We start from the raw sequence: 17,444 nt of genomic DNA, 5'->3' as shown, positions 1-17,444 counted from the left end.
TCCCAGTTAACTGGAAGCTGGCAAATGTTCTAATTTTCTGGAAGAACAAGAAAGAAGACTCTGATAATTATAGGCCTGACAGTCTCACTTCAGTCTCACTTCAGTGTCTGGTAAATTTATGGAGAAAAATATTCTGGGAGTTATTGAAAAACACCTGAAGGACAATGTGGTCACTGTTCATAGCCAACACAGGTTCACGAGGGGAAGTTCTGCTTAATAAACTTAATTTTCATTTAAGACAAGGTCACCCAACTAGTTGACCAAAGGAAGACAGTTGATGTAATCTTTTTGGATTTCAGTAAAGCTTTCAATACTGTTTCTCACGGTATCCTTCTGGACAAAATGTACAGCATATAGCTAGATGAAAACATAATACAGTGGGTGAACAATTGGCCGATGGGTCAGGCTCAAAGGCTTACCGTAAATGGGGTTACATCAGGCTGGTGAGAAAGAGAGCTTCCAAATGAAGGCTACAAAAATGGTCAAGGCTTTAGAGGGCAAGATGTATGAGGAGCGGCTGAGGTCCCTTGGTTTGCTTAGCCCAGAGCAGAGCAGGCTGAGGGGAGGCCTCATGGCGGCCTGCAGCTCCCTCACGAGGGGAGCGGAGGGACAGGTGCTGAGCTCTGCTCTCTGGGGACAGCGACAGGACCCGAGGGAACGGCATGGAGCTGGGACAGGGGAGGGTCAGGCTGGGTGTTAGGGAAAGGTTCTGCACCCAGAGGGTGGTCGGGCGCTGGGACAGGCTCCCCAGGGCAGTGGTCATGGCACCGAGCTGCCGGAGTTGAAGAAGCATTTGGACAATGCTTGCAGACACACTGGTCTGTTTTTTGGGTGGTCCTGTGCAGAGCCAGGAGTTGGACTTTGATGATCCTTGTGGGTCCCTTCCAACTCAGGATATTCTAGGATTCCATGATTTCTGCTTTAAGGTCTAATTCAGAGTAAACCTCAACAGTCCAGTCCCAAACTGAAAAAGGGTAGGAATCATAAAGACAGTGTTTGGAAAATGGCTTAGTGTTTGTGTAGTTGTTTGTGTATCATCTATTGCCTCCTTCTGAAGTAGGATTCTGTGAATGACAACAGGACCAGAAGGAAAACTAGTACCTGCTTGTATCTGTACAGCTAGGTCCTCAAACCCACTGATTGGGAAGATGTTTATGCTTCTGTATATAAAATCTCCTTTTTTTTTTTTTTTCCTTCTAAGAACTGCTCTCTCCTTTTTTTTTTTTTTTTATCTCTTTAGAATCGGCAGCCACTGATAAATCAGATCAGTAGTGTCTCCAACATGAATCTGTCATTGAGACCTGGAGTGCCAACACAGGTGAGGAAAACATTACTTAAAAAAAAATAATAATAACAAACTTTATTTTCCTGTTTCTCCCTCAAATTAGTCTAAACTACAGTGGTAATGTGATATTGTTAATACATACAACAAATGTTAAAGCTTGAATACTAATAATGCAGTCTAAATGATAAGTATTTTGCTGTTTTATTTCTGAGAGTCTCATATTTACATAAGGTGGGTAGTTATTTACTAGAAATAGATATAACTGCATTTTTAACCAGGCTTCTCATTTACTAAAGATGCATTTTTTAAAATGAGCTACTCTATTTGCAATTAAAAATTGCTACAACATTAAATGCTGTTATTATTTCTGTTAGTGACACTTTCACTGTTGGAAATCTTTCCCAGCAGAATTATTAACAGGATTCTTTTCCCCCGTTTAATATTATTGTTAGGTGTGTGGTGGGGAAGAAAACAAAAAGCTGGGATCTTCCCGATTGCTTCAGTGGCGATGCCTCTGCAGGTCAGGTTGCCTTTGCAGGATTTATTGATAGGTGGCGGTGGTTCTCCCTCCAGGGCCCCATCAATGCGCAGATGCTGGCACAGAGGCAGCGGGAGATCCTGAGCCAGCACTTGCGGCAGCGGCAGATGCAGCAGCAGCAGCAGCAGCAGGTGCAGCAGCGGACACTGATGATGCGAGGGCAGGGCTTGAGCATGACCCCGAGCATGGTGGCCGCCGGTGGCATACCAGCAACCATGAGCAATCCGCGGATCCCGCAGGCAAACGCACAGCAGTTTCCGTTTCCTCCAAACTACGGTACTGGTTCTACCTTCCCTGGTTATTTTGGCAGTCCTTTCCGTCCTTTCTCCCCCAGGCTCCGATCGCACAACCCTTTGTCTGGCTCCCAAGGAAAGATGGGAAGCGTGGAGGTTTAGGCCTCTTGGGAGTCCTTGAATGCGACACGTTACTTTCCACTTCCCTAGCTCAAGTACCACGGATTCTCTGAGGACTGCTTCTTTCTTGAGCAATAGCAGAAATGTTCAACATGTGTGTTTGCTTATATGCATAGATATGTGCACATATAGATATATGCACACATGTACACATATACATATGTGTACTAGCTTGATAGACCCTGAATTTTGACTAAACAAATCAATATATAAGTAAAAGTGCAAATGAAGAAAAAAATGTGAATTAATATTGGCAAACCACATAAAGTGATCAGAAGACAAGCTGATCCTTTTAAATCATTCTTATGTTGGTAGGGATTTTTTTTACATTTTAGTAATAAAATATTGCTTAAATATATTCTTTCCAATTCTTGCCAGTCCTTTGTGTGTACATTTTAACGTAAAATTAACAAGTAATTGTTGAGCTTAAATAATAAAAATTCGTTTCTGATAAGAAACTTTCTTCACCATCCTTAAACCTGTTTGTAATATGATAGCTAATACCATTTGGTTTGTATGCTTTACAAAACTGCATACTGCTTTGTAAGTTAGACCTCCACGCAGTTATTTTTAAAGACCTTCTTGATTTTATTTCTAAGAATTATAAAAGTTATGTTACATTATATTGAATAACATGAAATGTTGATAAATATGAATAATATGAAATTCTGCTGATAAAACCAAAGCAAATTATTTCCACTCAATTCTAAATTTGCTATCTATTCTGGTCTGGTATCCTTTACACCATATTCTAAATTGTAACAGCACCTTCCCTCCACAAATTTGTAATTGCTCTATGAAAACAAAGGGACATTAAATTATTCTCCTTTTATGACATAGACTGAAATACAGAGAAGTTAAGTCATGCAGACAGCAAATATAGGAATTGATTTCATACAACCTGATTCATACCACCAGCAGTAAGAGTGGATTGTTGCTGTGGTGTATGCTATTGCTGATAAACTTAAGACCAAAATGACTTGGTTTAAAACAAAATTTCTTCATTTAATTGGTATTTTACAGCTTAAATTGTTTTCTGTATATCTAGATTTTTTTTATTTTACAAAACGATTAAGTCCTTGCACAAAATGGCATTTTGTGTTTTTGCATGGACATGGAAATCAAGATACTAAGGCTCTAGGAACTTTAGAAAAACTTGAAAATTATAGCCTGAGTGTTAAAAGGTGGTGACTTCTTTTGCAAAAATGGACTTATAGGCAGAAGCAAACTGTTTGTTTGTTTGTTGATTTGAATGCAGTTTCTGTTAAATATATATGTATATATTTATATATCACTTAACAGTGTTTTTGTTTGTGATCTTTAGTGAGAAGAGACTGCTTGTATAGTTATGACACACAAGTAGCCAACATACTCAAGTTAAAAAAATGTTAAAGTTATATGTGTAGTATTTAGTTTATGATGTCTTGCTTTTAATCTAGGTCCTACATTAAGACACAAGGTTATATAGGTTCCAGGTGATATAAGCAGAACTGTACAGAAATGTCTGCACATTTGAGCTATTGTTTGTTTGTTTATCTTTTAGCTTTGAGTGTACAGTGGCTAAATTTCTCTTTTTGTTCTTTAGGTATTAGTCAGCAGCCCGATCCAGGCTTCACAGGGGCCACCACTCCTCAGAGTCCACTGATGTCCCCAAGACTAGCTCATACTCAAAGCCCCATGATTCAGCAGTCTCAGGCTAATCCTGCCTATCAGTCCTCCACGGAGATGAATGGGTGGGCACAAGGGAATATGGGTGGAAACAGGTAAATCCAGAACAAAACAAAAATGAGCACACAGACTAGTGGGTCTATGTGCTCATATGGTCTCCATTTATTTATGGGGTTGTTTATATGTATTTCTTTGCTGTTAACTGTCTATCCTAAGAGAGATTTCTTTTCAATTTGGCTTGACGAATTGATTTAAATACAGTCTTCATACAAGGCCAAGTGAGTGCATAGCTAAAAGACGTGCATCCACACAATGCATTGCTTTGTCTGTGATAACTGATGAAACACTGTATGTCCTTAAGAAGCAACTGCATTGCACAGTGAGCTCCAGCTCCTAACGTTTGTGTGGATGCATTTCTTCTGCATATGATTTAAATGTTGTGCTCCCACACTGCTTTCCACATGGCTGGATCAGCTGAGCTGTAGCCTGTGCATTCTGTACTGCTCTGGAATTACGGTGACTGTATAACACCTCCTGCCTCAAATGCTGGAGCACAACCAGGTTCGATCCATTAGTGCTTGCACATATATGGGGGGGCAGCATATAACTATCATTCTCTGAGAGCATTGTAGAATGCCTCGTGCATGCAGTCACCTTTTCAGTTGAAGCCTATGCCCCAGTCAGTGTATCTCTAATAATCACTCTGTCAACATTGAACGGGTTGGATGTTGAACAGTCTGTAGGCAGCAACGAGCTTACAGATGGCAGTGATCTATGTTTTTCAGTGCAATACAGGTAGATCTGTCAGGTTGGTGTATAACCAAGCTGTATCAGTTGAGACTGGAGTGCACACAGGTCTCTAGCACAGTGTTTTTGTTGTCCTGATGCTCTCAGGTTGCATTTATTATCCCAGCCCAACTACAAATCATCTTCCTGCTTGTTAACATGGATTTAGTAAACCCAGAAAAACAGTATTTCTGTGATGAGGCTGATCCAAGTAAAGTTCCTCTTAAAGCAACCAATTTCTCCCTCATACTAGTCCTTGTCCATGCCTCTTATTCACTGTCTTAGTGAAGCATCTGCAGGAGGCATAGCTACTGCTGCCACGGCTTCTGCTGAAACCACAGCAAGGGCAGCTTGGTAGACTAATGGTTGGTTTGCTAAACTGCAGCTCTACAGTGGAGAACACGTCAAATGTGTTTACACAAGCCACTGAGTATTCACAATGATCGGTAGTGTACTGTTTCAGCCATCCAGATAACAACTTAAAAATGGGGTTAGGTGGCCTGAAAAGAGATGGAATGGAAGCAAGAGGATTGTGAGATTTTCAGAGTTTGGTCCTGAGCCCGGAATGCAGTTGCATTTCTCTGTAAAGAAAGTCTCACAATGGGCAGTGCACAGCAATAACATAATGGAGTACCCAAGTGCATGGCTGAGAGTTAACCTTGAAAAGATTTCCTCATCTGGGGGAGCAGCGCTTCACAGAACAGTAAAAGTCAGCTGCTGATTTAGAGACGGCTGCTGTGTACCCTCTGACATGCAACAGTCCTTCCGCAGCATTTCAGTCTCTAATGCAAATCCTCTAAACAGACACATCTTCAGTAATAATTCCTTCATTGACTGTTGAGGTATGTTTAAAAAGTGGAAAAGACTGATGTGTAAATAATGGAGTGTGTTTTAGGAAATATAAAAACCCTGTCATATGACTTTTAATATAACTGGAAGGAAGATGCTATCCAGAAAGTACTTGCCTTTGAATAAAATCTGGGATGAGATTTTCCAGCTACCTTTTCTTACGCTGTTCTGAAATGGTCTTAAAGGAACACAGAGGGCAATTGTCTTAGACTTTATGTTGTTTCTTACAGTGTCACATTTTCAAAACCTGATGCTAAGATTTAGTAAATAAATTTCTGCACAGCTGCATGTCTATATTTGTGAGCCCGCTTGCCATAATTGTAAGTGCAAATCTGGTATTCAGATGTACAAATGGCCTCTTTTGCAAAAAGAAAGCTTACTAGATCAGATCCAATACCAACCTAACAGTCCTGTGCTTTGATAATGATGAGGGGAAAAAAGGTGTTTTCTTTTCCCTCCAAAAATTACTTTCCCAAACATATTTAAAATATAAATGGAGACATATTTAGGCAGCTAATTGGCTGTTATTGAACACGCATAACAGATTTGTACTCTGCCATAGTTTCACACGCAAAGGCATGCATTTTTGTGCACGGACATGGGACCTGAAATTTTGAAAATCTATTCCTTAGACATTGATGTAGCTGAAAACTAGTCTTTCCTTTGAAGTTGGCATAAACAACAATACGTACAAGTTCTAGCTTAAAATATATTGAAAAGAGAGTAGTTTCCTAGTGGCTTCAGCATTCTGAGTCTGACACATTGCTTTTTCCATTCCTTGCTATAGCATGTTTTCACAACAGTCCCCACCACATTTTGGGCAGCAAGCAAGCACCAGCATGTACAATAATAACATGAACATCAGTGTATCCATGGCAACCAACACAAGTGGTATGAACAACATGAACCAGATGACAGGGCAGATCAGCATGACCTCAGCGACCTCTGTGCCTACATCAGGGTTGTCCTCCATGGGTCCTGAGCAGGTGAGAATTTAAGGACTTGAGATGACAGCTAGAGGATTTTCTTTGACTTTCAGTAGTTTTTCAGGTCCGCCGTGTTGGGCTGTAACTGCTGTAAGCCATTATGTTTCTTCTGTTAGTTTTCTTAAGAAATGTTTATGTTAAAAAGGCTTTGTTTTTAGCTCTGCACTCAGATAACCAGTGATTAATTAGGTAAAGAACGCCATTTGCAACTACATTTCCCATTTTGACCTAGCACCACTGTAGCTAGCAGGTGTAGTTGCTCCTGGACTTCGGTGGAAAATGCGTGCTGATCTAGCTCCTGTTCTCAGTAGGTAAGTTTCCACAACACAGTTGTTGGTCACCAGTGTCTGTGGTAGTGTTCTCAGCAGCTAGGACTGAATGGCAGGCAGCCATTTCCTAGAGGTGAGAGTGAAATATGTTGGCATAGGCAGTGTGGAAAATGCTTCTACTGCCACTGTCCTTGTAGTACCAGATCCCAGGCAGTCAACTTCAAGAACTCTCAAGCTGGCACCTTTGCGAGTTCCAGGTCCACAGTTTTCATAAAGTGGTGCATATAAAATAGATTGCTAAGTAATTCAATAGATTGAATAAGTAAGTAACCTGTTCTTTTCTGCTGAGAGGAGGTTTACACACTTGTTTGCATTTGAGACTGCTAATTAGAGCATCTGATAAAGGAAAATAACATTTCCATTTATTGACTCATCATTAAAATCACTCAGTGCATTAAAATATCTAACAAACAGGTTCTCTTAATTAACAGGTTTGTATGTTTGTTTGAGAGCTGAACTTTGGTACATTTAACGCACAGACTTCAAATTATGGACCTTTCTAAGAAATATTGGCAGGAAAATGCTGCTTGTGTCTTCAGGCAGTTTCTACTGCTATGGTTGACAGTATTGCAAATCTTCTTTTTTTTTTGAGATTATAAAATTAGAGTTTAGAGACAGACATATGATTTACTTGTTAATAAATGTCTTTTTTCTAGCCTAAATTTGGTAGCAGGCTATTTACTTTTCCAATATAGTCCTTCAGTTTAAATATTTTTTTCTTTCCTCTTTTTCTGTATTTTAAATAGAGCCATTCTATCAACATGATTTTTTGTTGCTGTTTTATCATAGAATCATAGAATGGCTCTGGTTGGAAGGGACCTTTAAGATCGTCTAGTTCCAACCCCACTGCCGTGGTCAGGGATTTAGTTTTGTTTCATTTTGCTTTCTTTTGGGTTTCTTCGTTTTTCGTTGTTGTTTTGTTTTCTGGTAAGTTAAACAAGCTGTTTCAGTCTTTTCTTGTAGTCTTTACATTCCTTTTCCTTTTCTGCACCTGTTCCTGTGTGAATCACTGTTTCCTAAACACCAGTGCCATGTGCATAACACTGGTTCTTCCCCATTTCTTTTGGAATACGCTGACAGATATAGCCCCAGATCACATTTGTCTTTTACAGCTGCTGCATACTGGTGACCTGAAGTAATTCTGATACTGCCAAATCTGTCACCTTCTCTGATATTTCCAGTTGCTAAGCTCCCAGCTACAGCAAACTTATTTAGTAGTAGTAGTAGTTTCCAAGTACATACTGTTAAACATTTTAATGTAGCAAAACAATAGTAAAAAAAAAAAAAAAAAGAGAGAGAGAGAGAGAGAGAGTAGGGATTGGAAGGTGACAGCCCAGTCTGATTTCTCGGCATGCACATGCTACACAGTTTCCCCCAGGAACCTGAACTAAGACATATACATTATAGAAAGAGATCTGTTTTTATCTCAGACTTCCATGCAGACTACCGTTTCCACTGGCACAGTTGTTGCACTGCTTTTCCTTCCTGTTAAACTAATAGATCTTGTTTCAAGATAGCATTTATCTAACTTCCAGTAAACCGAATAGGTTGAGTTTCTTTATTCATCTCAATATTTGTTTTTCAGCCCTTTGGTCCCTGTTGTGAATCTACTTTAAACTCCATTATTGTTCTAGAAGTATGCACAGAGTAACTGGGCACAGTGATTTCACAAAAGCTGTCTAGAGAGTTAAATTTTGCTTGTAATTTCTCTTTCAACAGGATTTGCCTTGGCTCTGTTTGTGACACTGTCGCACTGGTGGGCTCATAGTGAAACCCATAGGATGATACCCATATCCTTCTCAGTGCCACACAAATAAAACCTGCATTCTTTGTACCCAAACATATTCCTCTCCTTTTGCATACATTCAGATGCATTTGTTAAGTTGAGTCTATTTATCCAAGGTACAGTGGCTCATTCTGTAAGAGTAACCTGTTTTCCTCCTGATTTACCACCCCAGCACTGTGTCATCTGCAAACTGCTAGCAAATTTTTTAATGTTTTTGTTTCATCTAGGTCAGATTTGGCCAGCTGGCAGCTGAGGGGCCATTTCTGGGCCAGAAGACACTACTTTTTAGTCCCCAGGAATGTTTGCTGTGCTGCTTCACATTTTCCTTTCTGAGAGATGGGGATAAATAAATATATTAACAATTTATAGGGTTTTTTTTCTTGTTTTAAGGACATAGTGTTATACAATTTGGCATCTTTATTTAGCAGTTTACCTAGGCTGTGCTAAAATTTGCTTGTAACTGGTGATTTTCGGAATGACTGTATTTTCTTTAATTCTGCTGACTGATTTACTGGGCTGTCAGAGAAGCAATTTGAAGTCTGTGCAAGAGAGGAAACTTTCAGAATATGAAATAAACCACTATCTGGATGCCCACTCAGAAGAGATGTTTATTAATCTGCATAGGTGCAGTAATGCTGAGGTCAAAATTATCATAGCATTTACTGAGAGTTAGCTTGAAACAGTATTTTGATTTTCTTCAGCATACTGGATGAAGGGAGCTGTAGAGGGGAAGAAAACTTCTAATTCATCTTATTAATAATTCTACTTTATTAGCGGGCAGCCGTAGTAATGTGTTTAAATTCAAAGGGGTTGTAAAACATGTCCTGCCTTGTTTTAGTCAGATTTCATATTTAATAACACCGCTTGCCCATGGAAAATTATAAAAACTCATCAATTTCTTTGTCCTTTTTTCTTATTTTTCCGATTGAATTGTTATTGCCCACAGAAGAGTTCATGTGGGATATTTTATGTTTCAAGGACTTCCGAAGCAAATGTCTTCATGTGACAAACCAGGAGATTTTCTTTGCATCTGCTACTGTGCAAGTCAGGATTCTTGCATCATCACTGCAAAGAGATTCAGTGATTGGAACTTCACTGATGCCTTTATTGCTCTTGCAGTGTGCAGCTGGGAGACATCTTCCTTTTCCGTGACTCTCCTAACTCTTGCATGATGCAAATCATGCACTCTTCTTTTTGTTCCCAAACTGCTTTTGATTCACTAAAATACAATTTTGTATTTTTGCCTTTTTTTTTCTCTCTTCCTTTATCTACTGAACAAAATAGAAAAGGCATTTGGGCCTGTGCATTCCAATGAATGTTATTAGTAGCAGAATGTACTTTTACAACATGGATTCTTTTGCTTCATCAAATGCATGTAGATAAAGCTGTGACACTGTTTGCTTTCTTTCTTTCACATCAAAATAGTGTGGTTCTCATCCTTTCTGATCTAAATTTTCAGATTCTTTTTTTTTAAAAAAAAAAAAGTCTCCATCTGCTTTAAGTGGAAAGAATCACTAGGAGACTTGCAGTGCTTCAGCAATCAATGTCTTTAGAGTTGAAATTTCCATGGCAAAAATGTTAAATTTTTAACCTTTCCTGTTGAACCGCAGTCTTGTCTCTGGCGGCATGCTGAAACCGTCTTTGTAGCCATGCTATTGCATTTAACTTTGCAACTCTGCAAAATCAGGGAGTAGCAACAGAAATAACAGTCAAGAAGACCTGAAACAAGAGGACTTTGGTGTGGTAAATTCAAGGCAGTCTTCTCCCCCTGCTGCAGCAGGTTGCTGTAGCTGAAGCGAGGTAGTGCAGTGGCAGAACCTCCTCTCCTTGGCAACCAAGATCTCCTAAAGGGCAGGTGACACAAAACAGCTTTTTCCTTCCAGCAAGTTCTAGAGGGGACTATCTTCACTATTATCACATACACCTAGTCTGAGGGAAATGAGAAAGAGAACTGAGTTAGCCAAGACTCTCTAGGGAGATGGTTTTTTTCCCTGTAAAACTTCAAAGGGAAGGATTTTATAATACTTCAGTCCCTTGCTGTGTTTTGTGTTTTACATCAGTTCCTACGTGGTAAGATTAATCCTTTGATTAAGACAGCAATGTTGTAAACTTGGCAAGCCGCTCTTTCCACATAACTAAGCATGACAGATCCTTTGGTTGTGCGGATACTTTCCTACGGCTACATTCAGAAAAATTTTGAGACCGTCCACTTAGAAAAGGATGGAGCTGCAGGTTTTCCTGTTTAATGAGATCTTCCTCTCATTGCTTTTGAGAAAAAAAAAAAAAAAGAGTCATTAACACTAAATCAATAGTCGATACAGTTCAGCCTGCATATTATCTCATCAGCCTTTGAAAAGTTGCATAGTGGTTTGCAAAAGCAGAAAAGCTGTGTGTCATTGAGGTTAGGAAGGTGTTTACATGTTTCTGCTTTCAAGACTTTCATAGCAGGCAAGTCCTCTTACAACAATACCGACCTAATTTATGGAGCCTGTTTTGTTAAATATGCACAGGGGTCATAGTATCAGGAATTAAATCTTTGTTTGTTGACTGTAAAGCAGAATAATATAAATCAAACGTGCTGTGCAAGAAGGGTGCTCGGCCATATAGCTGCTTTCCTGATGACTGTGTCATTTCAAATGTGGTATATGCAAGTAGCTTAGTGGTTTATAAAGCTTTAACTTCCACTACTTTTCCCAACATCATTTTTAATTCATTCTCTTTAATATCTTGTTACCGATAGGTTAATGATCCTGCTATGAGGGGAGGCAATCTATTTCCAAACCAGCTGCCTGGAATGGATATGATAAAGCAGGACGGAGATGCAACACGGGTAAGAGATGACATAGGGAGACATACAGAGGCTGCTGGTCTATGAATATACTGTGGTCACGAATGGATACAGCATCTTTTTACTTAGAAAGTTAAAAGTACCCTAGTAATAAAGTGTTTTGCAATTAATTTTTTGAATTCATCTTTAGGTGGCATCTATACCAAGTTCCTTGTTTAGATCCCACTAGCATAATTGAAGTGAATAATACAGAATATATTTACACTAACAGAATACTTTATTGAATTAACAGACAGTCACGTTCAATAGACTTTTATTTATAGTTATATTTGCTTTTTACAGAGAAATTACATGACTATTTGCTGATGATGGGAGAGACTTACTGTTGATTTATATTTGCACTGCTGCATGTTTAACCCATTTCACGTTTCATCCTGCCTAAGTATTTTTCCACTTCTCCTTGCTTTATACTTAGGGCAAAAATTTTATGAATTATTACATTTATTACTTTCTATACACTGCTTGTTCTGAGAAGAGTGGTGATACTGAACTAATTTTCACACAAATCTCCAGCTAATAGTGTAATTAGCTTTTGCTTAGGTCAAAAGTGTTTCTTATTCCAGACAGTAAGAGTATTAAAGGACAGACCTTGTAGAGTTCTTGGCATGTGGCCAAGTAAACGAGGTGTTTTTTATGTGCCCCTCCTCAGTTGAAGTTTTTTGTTTGTTGTTTAATGGAAATAACCTTCACTGATTTTGATTTTTTTTTGGCGACAAACACGGTATTTTGAGACCTGAAATGATTTGAAACTAGAGCACAATATTTTTCCTGCGTGATCCAAGCATTGCAGCTGTGGCAAACCCATCCAAACGTAAGAAGCTGACCTTTCTATACAGTGAGGCAGCCTCACATAGAAACCTGTGCACTGGAAAATAATATCATTCTTGGGATGAAGAGCCTGTGCCAGCAAAGCGGACGGCTGAGCGCTGGCAGGATTTGGGGCTGAGCAGCGTGGGCATGGGGGGAAGCACCATCTAGTGGCTGCTGCTCCCTTGCTGCTGCCTCTTGCTCCTGCTCCTCTTGCCCAGCTGCTCCTTCATTTCAGAGAAGTGATAGTAAGGCTTTAAAACACACTGATTTCAATGTGTCCATTTCCTGAAATCCTTGGTGCACAGTGCTGTGCAAATACTTAATCTGGGAGCCCTGATCTATTTATTCTCTCCTTTTTCTCCTGTTGGGAAACTTCTATTCAAAGTTGATTCAGATAGGATAATAGAAGGGAAATGACTGGAGAGTAATAGCTGGTTATCAGCAGCAAGAAGCAAAGATCTGAACAAGAAGAACCATAAGGAAAATTGCTTTTATTTTTTATACTGCTGTCTGCCACATTCTATGCAAAATGTTATCCTCAAAAACAATGTGGCAGATCTATCCTATTATTTCTACGGAAGTCATTTTAAAACCTGCTTTAAGTACATCCTTTACATTGTTATTTCCTGTCATCTTCTAGTAAGCAGTGCTGGAATCAGAAAGATGGAATTAAGTAAACAATTTTTCCCCTTATGTTGAATAAAAAAGCAAAATTTAATGTTTTCAACTATTAGGGGGGAAAATGAATAATAGAGTAAAGCAAAACAATCATTCATTAACTGCAAATATGTTAAGATTAATAAAAATGAAGGAAGTCAAAGTACTGAGTAAGAAGTAGCCATTTGTAGTGTATTTGATCGTATCTCTCTCTTTTTGCACACGTGTTTAAAACTTCCCAGAGGCCGCTTCTTGACACACCTTGGTTCACATGAGAAGGGGCTGTCTCTGGGATGGAGGATCTGTGCACAGACAATCCTTTCTGCAGCAGTTTCAGGGTCACTTTGGTAATTAACAAACAGATGTAATGTGTTCTGCCTTAGTGGAAGCTATCATATACTGAGGAGTTATGTTCTTAATTTCCCTAACCAGTACGTTGCCTAACCAGTACATTGCCTAATGTTAAATTTCGTGCATTAAGAGAAGCCAGGCTGTCAGAGAACAAAATTCAGGGTACCACTGAGGAAACAAAGGAGAAGACAATTGTTGAGGGGGAAGAAAGCTAAAGAGGAAACATGAAGCAAATTCTAAAGAATGTTTTAAAAGAGACTGAAGAGACAGTGGATGTGACAGAAAATATCTCGAGAGGTACAAAAGAGGGTGGAAAAAAGTCGGGGAAGATGGTTTGAAGTGCAGGTGGAAGGAAACAAGTGGCAGGACTTCAGACGAGACACTGAAGTGCTTAAAATTAAAATAACGGAGTCACTGCCTTGACAGTGAAATGGACAGTGGCCAGACATGACAGCAGTTTTGCCTCACCTGGAGAAAATCAACTTCTTAAATTATTTTGTAAGGGTACATCTGATGGCACTCTGAGTTTTATTCTACTAACGTACGTAGTTCTGACTGTCAAGAAAAATATAAATGAATAATGTTTCAATGCACTATAAATATCTTACAGAACTTTGAATTTAGAGGTCAAGTAGAGACTACTTTTGTGCATCTGTGCTACAAATTGCTCATATGTAAGATACTTTAAAAAAAAAAAAAAAGCACAAGCTGTGTAATTAGAAAGCTGAAAGGATGATTAATGTGCTTCATTCCTTGGCAGTTGTAGTATAAACATATAAAAGATGAGAAATTCATTTGAAAAATGAGAAAATGAGAAAATCATCACACAAATTTGGGAGATTTTTTTTAATTGTTTCATAAATTTGATATCAGCAACTGTAATTTAAAGGAATTGGCTCTGTTTAGAGCTGAGTAACCAGGAACTAACATGCTATTGCTGAAATCTATGCAACTATAGTTTTCAAATCTCTACATTTACTATTCTAATTTGTTTGCCTAATACTATCTCAGTTTGTTTTAATATGTTACAGATGAAATTTGTAAAGCTTTTAGGATATACAAAGGTGATACTAATATTTAACAGAGAATATGTTTTTAATGTAACTGGAAGACAGAATTTTCTGTCTCTTTCAAAGCACAAAGTACACTTCATGTATACAGCTGACTATAGTTGCAACTGGAACATTTACGATGTTATTATTACATGATCATTGAAATAAACTTTTTTAAATAATTTAATGTGGTAAAAGAAAAATTTGAACCTGTTCCTATTTAGAAGTGAATATCTGGAGAATCCTGTTTGTATCTGAAGTTTTTGACAGACATTCATCTTAACTTAATGCAGTATACGAGTAATCTTATAGACAGTGATCTCTGAGCTTTTCAGATTGCTTCTTTTTCTTTTTTTTTTTTTTTTAATTGTTAAAGTTACATAAATCAGTCATGGAAGTGTTTCTGAGCAATTTTTCCTCTATTCTTTATCCACCTGGAAATAATAATTTGACAAAATTATTTTAAGTCCTCTTTGTTTTTGTTATATCTAAATAAAAAGGAAAAAAAGTTTTTCCTAGAGGTACATTTGTGCCTTCTTTGTATTATTCCTTCCTTTTATATATCTTATCACCTACAAAATAGACCTTTAAAAAATTTAGAGAGCTCAAGTTTTATTCAGATCACTGTATAGTGGAAGCATTTATTTAGAATCTCTGTAGAGATAATATTTGCTCAATGTGCACTCTGGAAATAATTTTGATTTTTCTCTTCTGTTCTGCACTTTGTGGTCAGAAAGCACTAGCAGGGTCCCAAACTGCCTCTCATATCAAAAAGAGGAGCCAAAGTTTGGCTCATTCACATTAATCAGGGTTTGAGGGGAGGAAGTGTGGTGTCCGTGTCCCCTGACGAAGTCAGGAGGAGCAGGAGCAGGACTCATGCGTAAGCTGGCAGATCGGGCTCAGGACTGGCCGCCCCAGAGAGCTCCGGCTGCTCCAGCCAGGCTGGGAGGAGTAAATGTACAAAACCTAGCACCTTGCTTTCCTGAATGGTGGGATGTTTTCCAACAGTGGCTTAATTTGACAGTGAAGGCGCATTTCTAGCCCTTCTGTGATTGCAAAGAAAAAGGTGGTAAAGTCCAAAGGATTGCCTGGACACCTTCCAGAAGATTGGGCTAGTGGCATGCACATGGAGTGGTGAGGAAGCTGCCAGTGCAGTGAGTCCGTCCTCCTACACAGCAGGAGCCTCTGAATACAAGTCAAAAACAGCCTCTAGGGAGAAAAGAAGTGGTTTCCAGTTGGATTGGCTCTCTGACCTGACTGACCACAAAGCCACATGGGAGCAGGAGTTTGCAGAGAGGCACAGACTGCAGTCACTGGAAGAAACAGTCTTAAAACAACTGTGAAAACCACATCCTGAGGCTTTATTTTTATTTTTATTTTTAAATAAGAAAGTACAAGATAATCAACTCAACTGAAAACAGCTTAAACTCTATTTGTGTAAGGACACTGTAATAAATGTGAAGTAAAGAGCATCCCTAGGGATTGGTAGTTGAAGGTTTGTTTTTTTTAACTTCCTTATTCCCTTTTTTTTTTTTATGTTTTTTGGAGGGGAAAGTGAAGCAAGACAGTTGTTTCCTTTGAGAGTGTACAGCAGTAACACAGAAATTTTGTAGACACGCCAGGTATGAGACTTCTCTAAAACCGAATTGCTGTGCCTTTACGTAGAGTCTACAAGTGGTAGATGGCCCTGGGTTGTTACAGTATCTGCAAAAAATGGAAAGAAATAAGAAGTTAAGCGAGAGAAGTGTCCATGTTGCAGCCTGTCCTGCATGTTGTGGAGGGAGGTTGTGTGCCGCAGAACAGCACCCAGCTCTCCTTCACCTGTTTCTTCACTAACCAGGAGGGAAGAACTCACTCACATTTCTCCACTCTCCGTTTTTGGCAGAAATATTGCTGACCCTGAGGGTGCTGTGGTTGCTCCTTTCTTCAGCTGACCGGGCGTACGGCCCCGACCCCTTCCCGGTTGGAAGAGCTGCATCCGTTTGTCGTGACCCAGCGAAGCCGCCATCCTGGCTCCCCGCTGCCGGTGGGCCGCAGCCCTGCCTCGCCGCGGGGCCTCGGGCGGTCGTCGCCGGAGGAGCAGCCTCTTTCTTCTTCGACAGTCTGAAGCTAGCGTACAGACACTTGCTCAGTCTGTTCACTGCATTCACCTTAGTGCAACTTAGATCTCTCCTGCGAAGTAAATGTTGACAGGCAATTTTCATAAACCATGTCAGATTGAATGTATTTAAATGTATGTATTTAAGGAAAAAAAAAAAAAACAACCATGCTCTTGTTCTGTTTCTGTTTAGTTCTAGACCTTGGTTTTTGGCTTTGTTTTCCCTGGCTTACTACTCAGTCTGGTGCAAAGGATTCAGTTCCGTCTGAAAACTGGTGTTTTAGACTAAGGCCTGCATTTTGGGGCGACGAGTATGCGTGAGGAGGGTTTAGAAGTGGCGTCTGGTACACGTAGACCTCTAACGAGCCCGTTCCACTCCAGCAAGTCAGAGAAGATGAACCGATGTAGAAAACTACACAGACCAATTTTGAATGGGATTAACATTGTAAAAGAGATGAGAACTATCCCCTGAGAGGATAGTTTCCCTGTTTATAAGGGGTGCTTTGGTTGGTGGTTTTGATTTTTGTTTTTTGTTTTTCTTTTGGTAACATTTATAATGCAAAGTCATGAATCCAAAAAAAAAATCAAGTTTGTTACGTTCTTATTTAATTTAATTCCTAACAGTCAGTTAATCCTGTTTTTTATCTGGCTCTCCTTCTGTCATCTTCCTCTTCTAACAGAATAAAAAAACATGTTACCCCTTTATTTCCCTAGGTGTGTTTCCAGCAGTCTGGACATCAAGTTACGGTTGCTGAACAGCAATGTTCAATGGTAATGCATGTACTGATTATGGTAGTGGCAGAATTGGTGCATAATATCAAAGAGCTAAAGATACCTGCTTTAAGGCATGATAATTACTGGTTCCCATCCCCTTAGCTGGGAGAATAACGATTCATGTAATACCAATAGCAGATATCACTACAGACTTCACCACTATCGTGTGTTTCTGATTATTTTAAAGCAGTGTGGACTATAAGGACGTTTTGTA

General features: G+C 39.2%; 1 protein-coding gene across 1 annotated transcript in view; it reads left to right on the top strand.

Moving 5' to 3' along the window:
* The window catches only part of NCOA2 (nuclear receptor coactivator 2), a 198,722-nt gene that overhangs the window by 178,664 nt on the left and 2,614 nt on the right, over positions 1–17,444 (top strand). Inside the window, 6 exon segments of the mRNA XM_050708727.1 lie at positions 1,241–1,318; positions 1,859–2,099; positions 3,822–3,999; positions 6,327–6,525; positions 11,381–11,470; positions 16,244–17,444. The exon segment at positions 16,244–17,444 is cut by the window's right edge and continues 2,614 nt beyond it. Of these exon segments, the coding sequence (XP_050564684.1) occupies positions 1,241–1,318; positions 1,859–2,099; positions 3,822–3,999; positions 6,327–6,525; positions 11,381–11,470; positions 16,244–16,255 (798 nt within the window). The 3' untranslated portion in view covers positions 16,256–17,444.

This window comes from Cygnus atratus, chromosome 2 (assembly GCF_013377495.2).
Source record: "Cygnus atratus isolate AKBS03 ecotype Queensland, Australia chromosome 2, CAtr_DNAZoo_HiC_assembly, whole genome shotgun sequence".
Classification (NCBI taxonomy): Eukaryota; Metazoa; Chordata; class Aves; order Anseriformes; family Anatidae; genus Cygnus; species Cygnus atratus.
The sequence above is the reverse complement of the archived record's forward strand: the minus strand, read 5'-3'. Positions and strand labels throughout refer to the sequence as shown.